Source organism: Solanum verrucosum, unplaced genomic scaffold (assembly GCF_900185275.1).
Source record: "Solanum verrucosum unplaced genomic scaffold, falcon-dt-bn FXZP01000016.1, whole genome shotgun sequence".
Classification (NCBI taxonomy): Eukaryota; Viridiplantae; Streptophyta; class Magnoliopsida; order Solanales; family Solanaceae; genus Solanum; species Solanum verrucosum.
The window spans coordinates 47,563-62,542 of record NW_026020243.1 but is presented as its reverse complement, the minus strand read 5'-3'; the positions used below and the strand labels follow the sequence as shown (position 1 = coordinate 62,542).

General features: G+C 33.3%; 2 protein-coding genes across 2 annotated transcripts in view; one reads left to right on the top strand and one right to left on the bottom strand.

Annotated features, from left to right (window-relative positions):
* The window catches only part of LOC125832955 (putative disease resistance RPP13-like protein 1), a 172,074-nt gene that overhangs the window by 135,547 nt on the left and 21,547 nt on the right, over window positions 1–14,980 (bottom strand). The window lies entirely within an intron of this gene.
* Window positions 6,154–12,003, top strand: LOC125832934 (uncharacterized). The gene is made up of 2 exons (XM_049512112.1): window positions 6,154–6,177; window positions 11,134–12,003. Exons 1-2 carry the CDS (start codon window positions 6,154–6,156, stop codon window positions 12,001–12,003), a joined length of 894 nt encoding a protein of 297 aa, XP_049368069.1.

Sequence of the window (14,980 nt, the reverse complement as noted above, 5' to 3'; positions counted from 1 at the left end):
TAAGTACATCAACATCAAAAAGAATAAACATGAACTGTGAAATACCACAAATCTCATCAAAAATGAGTACCTCAAGAAGAATAGAAAAATCAATGGACGAAGATATAAAACCACATCATTACTACATAACGGGAATAATGGAACAACAAAAATATTTAATATTAATAGATACAGGACGAGAAGAAAACTATATTACAAGAGAATTAGTGACGGAAGATGAAATAATAACTATTGAACAATCATGCTCCGAACTACCAAAAGCATTAATGTATACCGAAGAAACTACAGAAAATGAAATAATCATCGGCGGAGTACCAACAGTGATAAAATTTAAAATTTATCAAGGAAATGAAAATATCATTTTAGGAATAAAATGGCTAGAACAAGTAAAACCATATAATCTAGAAGACAAACAGTTAACAATAAATTATGAAAATAAAAGAGTAATAATAAAAAGGACTTTAGTATAATAAAAATATGAAAATATATATACTTGCAAAGATAATAATAGAATGATATTACAATCGATATTATACACCAATGATAGATACGGGAGCAGAAACTAATATATGTAAATACAATTGTTTACCAGAAGATAAATGGGAAAAATTAAAAACACTGATAGTAGTAACAAGATTTAATAATGAAGGAAGCATGATCACATATAAGGCAAAAAATATAAAAGTACAAATATGGGATAAGATATTAACTATAGAAGAAATATATAATTTTGAATTAACTACAAAAGATATGCTATTAGGAATGCCATTTTTAGAAAAATTATACCCACATATAATAACAAAAACACACTGGTGGTTCACGACACCGTGTAAACAAAAAATAGGAGCAAAGAGAGTAAATAATAAAAAACGAAAAACAACAGAATGGATAAAAGGAAGTGAAAAAATTACACAAAAATTAGAAAATGTAAAAGAAGAAGATCCTAAAATAGAATTAATTATATTCTGTATAGATAAAGTAAAAATAATTCAAGATAAGTTAGAATTATTATATAGTGAGGATCCTTTACAAGGATGGGAGAAACATAAAACAAAAGTAAAAATTGAGCTAATTGATAATAACAATATAATAACCCAAAAACCACTAAAGTATAATTTTAATGATTTAACCGAATTTAAAATACATATAGATGAATTACTAGAAAAAAGGTATATACAAGAAAGCAATAGTAAGCACACAAGCCCGGCATTTATCGTAAATAAACATAGTGAACAAAAAAGAGGAAAAAGCCGAATGGTTATTGATTATAGAAATTTAAATGCAAAAATTAAAACATATAATTATCCGATACCAAATAAAATACTAAAGATAAAACAAATACAAGGATATAATTATTTTAGCAAATTTGATTGTAAATCAGGATTTTTTCACTTAAAACTAGAAGAAGAATCTAAAAAACTAACAGCATTCACTGTACCACAAGGATTTTATGAATGAAATGTATTACCATTTGGATATAAAAACGCATCAGGTAGATATCAACACTTTATGGACAATTACTTTAAACAAATAGAAAATTGTGTAGTGTACATTGATGATATATTATTATATTCCAAAACACAAGATGAACATATAAGATTATTAGAAAAATTTATACACATCATAGAATATTCAGGTATAAGTCTAAGTAAAAAGAAAGCTGATATAATGAAAAATCAAATAGAATTCTTAGGAATACAAATTGATAAAAAGGGGATAAAAATGCAAACACATATAGTACAAAAAATAATTAACTCAAATGAACAACTAGACACAAAAAAGAAATTACAATCATTCTTAGGACTAGTAAATCAAGTAAGAGAATACATACCAAAACTAGCAGAAAATTTAAAACCATTACAACAAAAATTAAAGAAAGATATAGAATATCAGTTTGATAAAAAAGACCAAATACAAATACAAAAGGTAAAATTATTATGTAAAAACTTACCTAAACTATACTTTCCAGATGAAAACAAAAAATTTACTTATATAATAGAATCAGATGCGAGTGAAAAAAGTTATGGAGGAATATTAAAATACAGGTATGATGACACTACGATAGAACATCATTGCAGGTATTATTCAGGAACGTTTAATAATATAGAAATAAAATGGGAAATAAATAGAAAAGAATTATATTCAGTATATAAGTGTTTATTATCATTTGAACCATATATTGTATATAACGAATTTATTATAAGAACAGATAATACACAAGTAAAATGGTGGCTAACAAGAAAAATACAAGATTCGGTAACAACAAAAGAAATAAGGAGATTGGTATTAAATATATTAAATTTCACATTTACAATTGAAGTAATAAAAACTGATAAGAATGTTATTGCAGATTACTTATCAAGACAAAGCTACTCAGACTGAGAACGAAAATACAATGGAAGAGATACTCAAAGCCATAACTACACTTTGTATAAAAGTGGATAGTATGGACAACGAGATACAAAAGCTAAAGACTAATGAAGATAATCTGAAGTCTAAAGCTAGTCAGCAGCATGACTATAAAAATGCGGAGCTACGTCGATCGGAAGACGGAAAAAACCCAGAGCTAAAAGGAGACGATGGGAAACTCCTTAAAACCCATAACATTTGTTTAAATATAGCTGCAGGTACAAGCAAACGAGTTAGTGAAAAACAAAAGAATTCAAACTTAAACCAACTATTCGAAAAACCATTTACTCCAAGGCTAACACCAAAAAACATATTAACTATAGAACCACAAACTTCTACATATGCGGATAGCCTACACCATGACAAAAGAACATACAACCATATTACGCGAACCTATATAGAAAATATATACAAAATCCAAACATTTTTAAACCTTAACCCAAGATCTAATACAACCCAAGAACCCAACCAAGATTATTTAACCCAAAAATTACAAGGTTATAATAAACTAATTGCACAACCGAAAACTAACGCCAACTTGGTGAGGACATGTTACAACTATGGACTATTAAATACAGTATATACATATGACGGAGAGGAACTAAGTGGAATACCGGAACTACATAAAGCATTTATTACATATAAAAGAGTTACTAAGGGAAATTTATTCTATGTAAAATTTTATACGGCAACAACAGAGATATTATACGAGGAAATAAAACCTCCGATACAAGTGGTAAAGATAGGACTAACAAAAGATATGATAATACCGAAAGATATTGGACAACAACCAGAGATACAAAAAACCGAGATACCCAGTTTTTATGTCAATAAGAGAATAATTGGTATATCAACCATTATACAAGAGCTAGCAAATAATTACTTAAACAGAAACGCTATATGGAGCTACTATGCAAGAGATCAGTTAATGATTTATTCCAATTCGAGGGAGCTAAGGAAAGCAGATATGGATGAAGTCCAAAGATGGATTTTATCATTACTTAAGCTAGAAGAACAACCTACGACACGAGCATTAAAAGTAGGATTTATTTCGGCAGAGTTATTAACCAGATATTGCAAGCTAATTGGTCACAGATACCCTGACCACATATGTTCAAAATGTAACGGAGAAGATAATATAATCCCAAACGTCCAGCTGGAATAAAGATAAAAAGACGGAAGTAGATAATGATAAGATGATGAAGATAAAGATGAAGGAAAAGAAGACAATGAAGATGAGATACGGACAAAAGAGATAAGAGTAAACTTATTTGTCTTGTAAAAAAGTCAATAAAGTATGGTGTGAATAGTAGTGTGTCATGATGTTAATAGTGTGTCATAAGTAGTAGGTATGGGATTGTAAGACAAGTGTAAGTAGTAGGTATGGGATTGTAAGAAAGCCATCAAGTAGTGTAAAAAAAAGTCATAGGAGTAAGTAATATAGTAGTATTATTGTGACAAGTGTAGTAATGCATTATGGTAAGTAATGTAGTACGTATGTAAATTCCTTTCTATATAAAGAAAGGCATATGTAAATAAAAAGGCAGGCATTGCCTAACTTAATATAAAACTTTCTTTCAAAAAACTCTCTCAACTAAAAATTTAGTATTTAGATAAATGGAGCAAAAATCTGAAATCCAATCAGATATTTCAGATAGCATGGCTAAGCAAGAGGCAAAGGTATATTGTTCAAAAAATATGCAGAACTAATTTCATATATTCCTGAATATCATATATATGATTGAATAAATTTATGTTAGTTATTATGTATTAGAATTATTTGAATCATGATTTCTAGTTTATTAGCACACTGGAAACAGGGAAAAAACTTCTATACTATGCCATCCTAATGTTGAAACCGGTAGGCGAGGAAGCCGTTTAGGGGAGTAAACAAAGTTGAGGCGCTGATAAGAAGGAAGTATCCGCTAAAGTACGATGCTAGTAGTGACAGGAAAACATGATAAAGATAATCTAGTTCATAATGATCTAATATGAATTTAATCAATTATGAATATGATAGGAAGGAATAATTTGAAAATAAAAACTGCATAAACAACGAACATGATTACATATATGCATGACGAGATGATAAAAATTTATGAAACTTTAATATTATATATACTTAACGGTATAGAAATAATTGAATTAAGAAGAATCATATGGGAAAAAATATTTGATGACTACGAATCAGAAAATATATTAAATCAAGAATGGTATGAAATAGATTTACAAGATCTATATTTAGATAATGAAAGAATAGAATGGTACGATTTAGAAATAAATTCAGATTAAAATGAATTACGAATATTTACAATATTGGATAGAATCTATGGATGATATAAAACTATTAGAACAATTAATAGAGGAAAATTTATCTATGTACCAAAGAACCGAAGATATGTTATATCTAGAATATATCATAAATAATATTATAGAAATATTCAGATTAAAACAACTATCGGAAGAATATTACAATAAATATTATTACATTTTACCATGAATTTCACACTACCAAAAAATAACATTAAAGGGATATCAAGATTAAGACACTTAGCAAAAGAATACTATAATAAAATCTTTAAAATAAAATACTCACCTACCACACTACCACCTACCACACTACCACTTTCATGAATCTCCCAACTACCAGTTCCGCTACGAAAAATGGTATCTTAAGATAAGTTATGAAAGGATTAGTTCTGCTGATTTATTGGTTTGTTATAGTCAAATAATATGCATGACATAATTTTTAAAAATAAGGGATCGTTTGGTGTGATGGATAAAAGGAATTAATCCTGGAATAATTTTTGAGTGCCCTTTAATTCGTTGTTTGGTTGCAAAGACTGGGATAACTTATCCCAAGATTAACCGTTAGTCTTGGGATAAGTTATCCCTCAAGACAGCACAAGTTGTACCAAAACTAATTGGGTGAAGATCATGTATATTATAGCTTAATGTTCAGTGATAGAGTTGCCACATTAGCAGTTCTAGTATGTTATATGTATGTGTTTTTGCATGCATTACTCTATCCACAATTAAGCTTTATTTTACCCATTAATTGCTAGAGTAATGAACACAAGTATGGTATATGAAAGGTGTTTTAGCAGAGAAATTATCAATGTCTACTTATATTTTAACTCAGTACGATTATTAAGTAAATATTGAACAAAAGAAATATGTTTGAACTTATATACATCAGTTCTCTCCAACCATGTGCTTTATTGTGTTATTGAAGGGGAAAGGACTACAACTGGGGCCACATAAGACTCGGCACAAGTTTTGCCAAAAGTAAATGAAACTATTCAATTCTTTTATATTTTTTAACCCCTCCCTAGCTCGGAGCTTCCACCTTTTTGCTCTCTCACCTTTTTATTTTTGAGTGACTCAAACTCACAATCTTAATATTAGAAATGAGAGGTGTTTATCATCCGAACAACTTCTTCTTGTCAAAGTTACCAGCATCTTATGGATTTGAATGACCTTTCAAAGCAACCCACTTATATATAAAGCCCAAAATAACATTAATCCCTAAAGCAACATTAATATCAAACTTACATATTATAGATTGATACTAATAATTGGAAGATCCTAACCTCAAAATTGAATTATCATTTTGCCCTTAATTTTCAAGGTGATGATGAATTATTTACTTTAAATGCAATAATGGCTAAATAATGGATTAGGAGAATAAGGAATGTCGGATTGTATTTGATTTATTAATGTATTCTTAATAAATACTAAGTAATGGTTATGATATTCAACCTTATAGTAGACTTTTCTGCTCCTATGTTTATAAAATGAAAATTTGACCATTCACATTCTTATGAATTATAAGGACTCACATTTAATATGGATTTTTATATAAAATGTTACTTACAAAAGAGTGATAAATAGGATAATTATGCTCCATTTCATCACACTCCCAACTTCACAATAATCATAAAAATTTGACATATTTACATAAGAATACAATATCATCCTTTTCTCCTAGAATAGTAAGAATATGGTAGTGAGGTTGATATTTATTTTCTTCCATATATATAATTGCTTTTTAATTGTATGTTATGATGGTTTAAAATGCTGATTTAGGATACTAGGCTTTATAAAATTATTCCTACAATTGTATTACTAAGAGAGGGTTAGTTATATGGTTACACTTTAAAATGTGTATACGTATTGTATTTGTGCTTAATTTGCGGTAAGATTCTTTAGAGCTATTTGTAGTAACATTAATTTTGGAAATTTTGGTACAACTTATATTTTATCATGTCATGTTGTAGTTGTACAAACTGCCACATATTTATTATTTCATTACACATTGCACCTATATAACTAAATTTAATTGTTTTTTCTAAGTTTAGGCAATCCTTAATAATTTGTATTGAACAATTAAGTCATTTAAGTAGCTTAATTATTTGTCAAATTCAATTTGTACTTTCTTTCTTTAAATTTATATTACTCTTTCCACACATGTTTAATATTATTTTATTATTTTTAAAAAAAAAATATGCTAGCAAAATTGGGACACACGTGCAACGCACGTGCTCTGAAACTAGTGTGTATATATATATATATATATATATATATATATATATAATATAGGTCAAACACATATACAACCCCTCAAACTTGCCCTCATTTTTCATTTTGGCACTCCAACTTAGCCTTGTTCCATTTTAACCCTTAAACTCCATTTTTTCTGTACCATTTATACTATTTTTTATAATTTGTTTTTATTTATGTTATTCAATTGCAATTTCTTATTTTAAATCAACATGTGTCAGTTAATTTTAGTTAAAAAATTAAAAATTAACAAAAAATAATTCTTTTTAAAAAATAATAATTTCTTTTTAAGAGTGTTATGTATTTTTGTGTGAAAAATAACCGACAAAATTGTTATGGTTTTCTTTCTTTAAAATCACCGACAACCTAACAATAGTGTTTAGATCAGTTTGTACACAATTTCATTAATTTGTTAAGATATCATGTTCAAGTCAAATTTTGGAGTAATAATTATCCATGACGGCAGTAATGAAGGTGAATGATGTCTACGTATATTCATAATTTCCTAACAACTAGTTATCCAAATAGTATACTGAAACTTTCTATTAAAATATTTAATTTTAATTAGTTTCAAAAGAAGCACTGTGTGGTTTAATTTTAAGTATTTTGTTTTCTTTAGTAAAACATAAGAAGTTAAGAGGAAAATGACTTCTTGCCTATTTCTTTTGTCAATAACAGCCAAATAATATCTGAACATCAAATGTTATTATGGTGTGTAACAATAACAATCATTCGCTATAGCAGCCAAAAATATGTCCGTCATTATAAAGAGGTCTAACTTTGTCTTTGGTAATTACACTTACAATCTCAATCCTCAACATTCTTGAGGAAAAAATAGCAATATTTGCTGCTGCACCTTAACTAAGATCATATGCATAACTTGAAATAACATCACTTCCAAAATAAAATTCCATCTGATGCTTCAAACTCGCGCACAACAGAGCAATGTAGAGGATGGAAGGATTACCAAAATCGAGCACGACACCATCTGGACATATCAACTTGACCTTGTAACACTGCTGGTCTATATGTAGGTTCAGCATTTCAAGCCAAACGTTTTAACTAGTCATTCATTGAGCCAGAGGAGAACATTTTAGACATACATATGGAAGGAAATCTCGCGGTAAACATGTTTACCTGTTAAAGACACAAAATGATACAATGGGAATTTGAGTAATTACAGTTTCTCAATTCTGGAAAGGACTCATTTTCTGAGAATGAAATGCCTACCATTCTTTCGAGAGATGGAAGGAATGCATGCATTGGTTCTGGTGGCAAACTTCAACTATTACTGAAAGAATCTCGATGAGGAAATGACATTGTATCTTGGCAGAGAAACTGATCAATCAAACCTTGCACTTTGTTAAACTGCTGACAGAAGAGAAGAAAATAGGAACGATCTTAACGTGCTATAGGAGAAACTTCTTGTACAAAAGTTAGCTCAATAGTGTCAGATTTCAGCGAAAAGAGAAAGTACCTTTCTACACTTACACTCTGCTGACTGATCGCAGTTTAGCTGATATTTGTCTATTCAAAAAAGTAAACATGTGCATTACTCTAAACCACTTCCTCCTTCCACAACTCACTCGAAAAAGGGAAATAACTTCTCTGGAAATAGTCCAATCAAAGTGAAGACTATTAAGCTGACGAACTAGGTAAAACAATTGATGTTAATACAGCCAAGGCATCAAATCTATAGGCTGACTAATCCTTCTACTGCAAGTAATTACTCAGACCAAATCAAGGTTGAACAGTACAATACACAGAGCTTGTGTCAGCCTCAGCTATAACAAAGACGTATATTAAAATTTCACAAATATCAGTTCTGATAGTTGATAGCACTGGATGATTTCACTGAGAATAGAAAATGACTAGTCCTTTTGTCGAATGATGATTGAAATTTGACATGCTGTTTTGTTGCCTAACCTGAAATAAATTTCTGATGTAAACTCCAAGACAAGACAAGATTGAAAAACTCCTACAATGACACTGGATCAACAAACAAGTCAAGCTTATAGACTAAAAAAAGGAGCATTCCACAAAATTAATTATCTGGATAGTAAATTGCAACAAACGCATTAAGACAACGTTATATTTTGAACAGCTTATATGCATCAGCTAAAACTAGAGGAATTTATTAAGAGAAGACGCTTTCTTGGTTATGCTGTTAATTCTAACAAAGTAAACTACAACTACTACCACTACAATGTAAACATATTGGTAACTGAAACATGTGTAAATCGTTTTTTGTTACCTAACCTTGAATTCATTCCGAGTAGGATACACTTCCTTGCCTTTCACTTAGTTCTGAGGTCCCACTCGAGGTTGAGTAATGAAAATCATTTGAAGGGAACTTATAATCTCCACAGTTATCAGCTTACTGTTTATATCTTCAGTCCAAATCTCTGAATATCCAAATACTGACAAAAGCTCAGTATATGCTATCAAATGCAGTCATATAATAAAACATGAAATCAATGAGATATAACAAGGCATTAATATGGAAGCAGATATTAGAACTCTTTTGGAATTTCTTTAAATTTCAAGATTGATGCAACTCTTTTCAAGGTTTTGGCTACCTGACTGAAAAATGAGGTTGCGTTCCCTTGGACCCCTTATCTCTGTGGGAGAGACAAGAAATGGGGAACAAAGCCGAACAGCTTTTCATGATGGCAAAATTTTTCCCAGTCTGCGAGATTTGAGGGAGAACATAGGTTAAAATACATCCTAGAGATGATCATTCTCATAACATACAAACAAACTAATCAAAACTATCATCCTTTAAAAAATGGTTTATTGACATGCATACAAAACTAGTAAAGACTAAGCTATGGAAGTAAAAATATCTTTTTGCGCTTATCAAATTTCAGATGATTACAGAAGAAATTAGCATCACGTGACTGCTGAAAAAGGACTCATGTTTTTGCTATCATTTTGGAAAAACTACACTTACATTAGTGATAAGGAGCAATCAAGTTGAGACAACAATTGAATGATGTATTGCTGTCAAAATCCTAACAAATCTGAACAGCTTTCATAATGGTGATTAATTTTGCATTCTGCAAGATTCAGGGGAGAAAATATATTATGAGAGGCAAGTAAGATAAATAATTGCTTGTATTAATATTCATTAGTATGTGACTGTTATGAACCAGCCTCGGCCCAATGTCAATACCTATACGGATGCCACACAACTAGTTATTGGGCCAAAAAGAAGCAGCAAAATTAGAAGGCCTTCACAAAGGTTGGTTTGGGACCCAGGCCCAATAAACAACTAGTTAAAAGGATGGCGGATGAGAAAGAACGGTTTATGCAAAACTATTATGAAGAGTCTATGTTTTCTCATCCCCTTTCTAAGGATTTGGTTTCTCATCTCTTTCTAATTCTTACTATCTTTTAATTCAGTTGTTTTAGTAGATAACTATTGTTAATTACCATAATTTCTATTGTATCCTTATTGAGTAATTGGAATGCATCTATGAGTTTCTGCTGAGAATTGAGTTTGTTACATTGGTGCTTTCATTGATTCCATCTACCATGGTGGACCTATCTCAAGCCCCCATCATGGGTCGTTTCAGTGGTGACAATCCTCTAGATTGGGTGATTCAAACAGAGAAGTATTTCATATTCTACGACATATTATCAGAGCATAAACTGTCGTGGGCTTCATTCTATTTGGATGGCGAGGCTTTGGAATGGTATCGTTGGCTCTTCCGAAACAAACAACTTGCGGGTTGGGACCATTTCGTGGATAAATTATTTATTCGTTTTCAAAGTCGGAAAACCCATGGCAATCGTTTAGCCTTTCTCCGGCAGTTTACCACAGTGGATGATTCTCAAGCACGGGCTGCAACTATTTCGTCATGGAGCACTATCGCTAACTCGCCTTCGCCTCAGTCATGGAATGCACGGTCCGACTACAACAAAGTGAACTCTGCCCACCAGGTGTTTGGTGAAAAGTTAAATAAGACAACTGATATTGTTGTAGGTGTTAATAATGCAACAATGCTAGTTAAAACTGGCAGCTCTGAAATGTTGGCAAATCAAGCAAAAGAGGAGATTTTTCATTCGATTTTGGATGAAACCAAAGAGGAGGCGGACTTCCCTGTTCCACAACACTTTAATGAGCCACTTATATACGACAACAATCAGGCACACAAGGTGTTCGATGAATTTTCTGTAGCATCTAAGGATGTTATTCTAGAACCACACAAGATGCTTATGATTAACACATATACTATTGAGGAAAGCAACTATGTTACTGGTGTTGGAAATGAAGGCAAGAATGAGGAAGAAGAGCTTTTTGTCATTGGAAATAAAATACGGCAATTTGTTCCTGCATTTGTGGGAATACCTTCACTATGGTTTGATTCTCCATTTTCTAGTTTCGGTGACTTTGCCATGTTTAGTATGCTACATAAACTTGGAATAGCCCGATGCTCGGAGGAGTTGTGTGGAATGCTTTCAACTTGCAGATATGACCAACTTACTAACAGAGGTATAACTGATCACTTTTGTAGACTTGGTCATGTTTCACTTGTCTTAACTTTGCATCTGTTTCCACCTGATCAATCCAGATTAGCGTTTCCATTTGATCCTGGCTCTTGTTTACTTACCATGTTTCTTAGAGTTACAAGAAACTCTCTATTTTGTCTCGCTTCGGACAACTTGGGTCATAATAAGTTCATTATGTCAACCTTGTGGTATTCTTTCAATTGGGTTGGTAAAGGACAAGAGCAATGTCTTCCTGGTTTCTTATTGTCTAAGTTGGGAGAGCTGGGTAAGGCGGAGAAAATACAGGGGTTGCTAGAGGCATTTGCTGCACGATATTCGGAGCGGTTTCCCAATATTCTTGTCAACAAAGATGATGTGCTCTTGTTTGCTATGTTTGGTGTTCACGTATCAAAGCCATCTTCGTCGTATCTTGTCTTTGATCCTGGTCTATATCTTGATGATGACTCTGTTGTTTTTGGTGTCGTGGAGATGAAGGCTGTTTGGAGGACATGTGTAACATCCGGCAATATGAAATAATTGAAGAGGCTTAGAATTGGAAATTTTCATTTTTGGAAAGAATTTAAAGTTTTGGAAATTTTGGCTAAGTATGGAAAACGTGAAATTTTGGCCAACTTTGAACAGCCATAAATTCTAGCTCAGGATGATTTAGGTGGAATTCCAGTTATGGTTGCAAAGTTCGTGGAACGAACATTCCAACACCACCGAGTTTGCTCGATTCCGAGTTCGTATGAGGGAGTTATGACCTTTGAAAGTTGGGCAGTTGACAAGGAAATCCGTCCGGGAATCATTAAGGGCATTTTAGTCTTTTCCCTAGCCAATTCTTTTGAGCTCATATTGTTGTATTAGGATGATCTTTGGATCATTTTTTGTCCCATTTTTTTTTTAAAGAGAAAGAGTTAGGGTTCTTGAGATTGAAGAAGAGAAGAAGGAGAAGAAGAATAAGAGAAGAAAGAGGAGATTTGTCAAGACCAGTGTGGATTTTCGTCGGGGGTGATCCCTATCAAGGTATGTGAGTTTTTCGTGTGGGTTGATCATTTCCCTCACACACACCAAGTTTACTCTATGCTTTGAGAAAAGATTGGGAATTGTTGTTGAAGTGTCGAAGTTGTTAGTTGTTGTTGATATTGTTGTTGAGGTTGTTGAAGTTATTGTTTGTTGTGAGGCTTGATTGGGTTGTGCATTAAGTTGAAACCTATTGTATGTTGAGGGGATTATGATTCTAAGAGCTATGACCCTTTTAAAGGTTGATCCACCATCGATTTGCAGAAATTTCTGGGCTGTCGATCCCCATCTACGGGACTGACCTACGGACCGTAGATCGATCGACGGTCCGTACTGGTCAACCGTCAATCGGAACAGAAGTTGGTTTTTGGGGCATCGATCTACGGTCACGACCTACGGTCCGTGGCCTGACCTACGGACCGTAAGTCAGGACCGTAGGTCAACACTTAGTCTTTTTCTTAAATGAATTCTGGGGAAAATCTCTGACGCAATCTACGGACCTGCAGTACGGACCGTAAGTCCATCTACGGTCCGTCGATGGCGTCCGTAAGTCCTATCTGCGTCACCAGAAATCTGAAGTCTCAGCCAAGTTTCCCCTCTTCTTTTCTCACTTTTTCATGCATGTTCCAAAGTAATTCACCTATGTTTTATAGTTGTTTTCGACGTTCCAAAGTGCGTCTAAGCGTTCAAGAATCCTTCCATAACATGTGATCGAATACCTTGAATTCATAATTCCGATTCAAGGAAAGATAGTTCCAAGTCAAGTGAAGTTTCAAGTCGAGTAAGAGTCTTAGTTTCAAGCTAAGTCATGAGATTAAAGTTGAGTTCTCTTTAAAAAAAAAAGAAAAAAAGAAAGCTATTAGGGAACTAAGTATTCCCAAAGGAGGTTGTAAATGCTATTATATTTGAATAAGAAGGGAATCATGTTTTCTTTCCCCAAAGGAGCCTTTGGGCTAAAGTTTTGAGTAATTATCTCAATCAAAGAAAGAAGTTATTTTAAAAGCATGAGCCAAAGTATTTTTGGGAGTAGTATTGAGCATCGAATTGGGGACACGAGTTTATATTAACTCAACTCCCCATAAGAACCATGCGCCAACATGGGACTTGTCGTATCATTCTCTTTAGATGATCACGTAAGATTAGGCTAGTGGATCCACTAAGCAAAAGTAAGGTCCTATATCGATGGCAAGGTATAGGATGGTCCTTTGGCAACGTGAGGTAAAACGTTGTATCATCACTAAGGCTCGTAGTGGTGATTGTCGGTTAAAGAACCTTCCACAAAAGCTGTATTATATTTATAAAAGAAAAGTGGAGTTTGTTGTCATTTTATCCTTAACGATCTAAGTCGTTTACATTCTTTTACAAGCTTTATATGTGTGGCTCGTGTCTTATTGCTTTACTTTGAGTCCAGTTATGTATATGAGTCGTTCAGAGTCAAGGTAAGTGATCTCTTGTTCTCCTTTCAAGCTTAAGTTGTGGTTCCGCTTTTCCAGCTCACATATTCGTACATTCCATGTACTGATGCCAGTTGGCCTGCATCGTCTTATGATGCAGATACAGGTACCCCGGATCAGCATCCTGCACGTCGTTGATCCAGCTGAGCACTCCAGAGTCTGTGGTGAGCCTCCTTGCGTTCCGGAGGACTCAATTATTTTGTGTACTTAGCTTTGTTCTATTAGGATGTTGCGGGGTCTGTCCCCACATCCATCTCAGTATATTAGAGGCTTCAATAGACAGTCAGACAGTCAGTCAGTCAGTTATTTTTGAGTCTCTCATCCATGTATATGTATATATATATATATATATGTAAATATTCTATTTTGAGGCTCGAGTTGCCCTTTGGGCCATATTTTATTAGTTAAGTTGTTCATGTCTTTGTATGACGTTGAGTTATTCTGTTGAGTTAGGTTTCCGCTGAGTTAAGAAAGCCAGGCCAAGGGTTCGCCTGGGGCCAGCAATGGTCTCCAGGTGCCGGTCCCGCCCAGGGTGTAGGCTCGGGGCGTGACAAACTTGGTATCAGAGCACACAGTTCAAGAGTCCTAGGGTGTCTATGAAGCCGTGTCTGTAGAGTCCTAGTTATTGGTGTGAAGCGCGCCACATCTATAATTGGGAGGCTACAACATTTAGGAAGGTTTCCCATTTTTTTTTTTCATACTCATCTCGTGCGCTAGAGTTGATCTCTAAAGAGTTTCCTTTTAATCCGTGCTTGCGCGTGTTTTCAGATAGTCATGCCTCCACGAAGAGTTGGTAGAGGGCGTCTTCCTAGACGCTATGTTGATGAGCAAGAGTTACCCTATGCACCGGGAGTGCAAGATCAAGGGGAAGTTTCTAATGCCGAGTTCAGAGAGGCAATTAGGATGTTGAGTCAAGCTGTAGCTAATCAGGTGGGTCAGCAAAGGGGAGTTCGACATGAAGGAGCTGACACTTCAAGGATCCGTGAGTTCTTGGGGATGAATCCTCCGAGTTTCATAGGATCAAGCACTACTGAGGG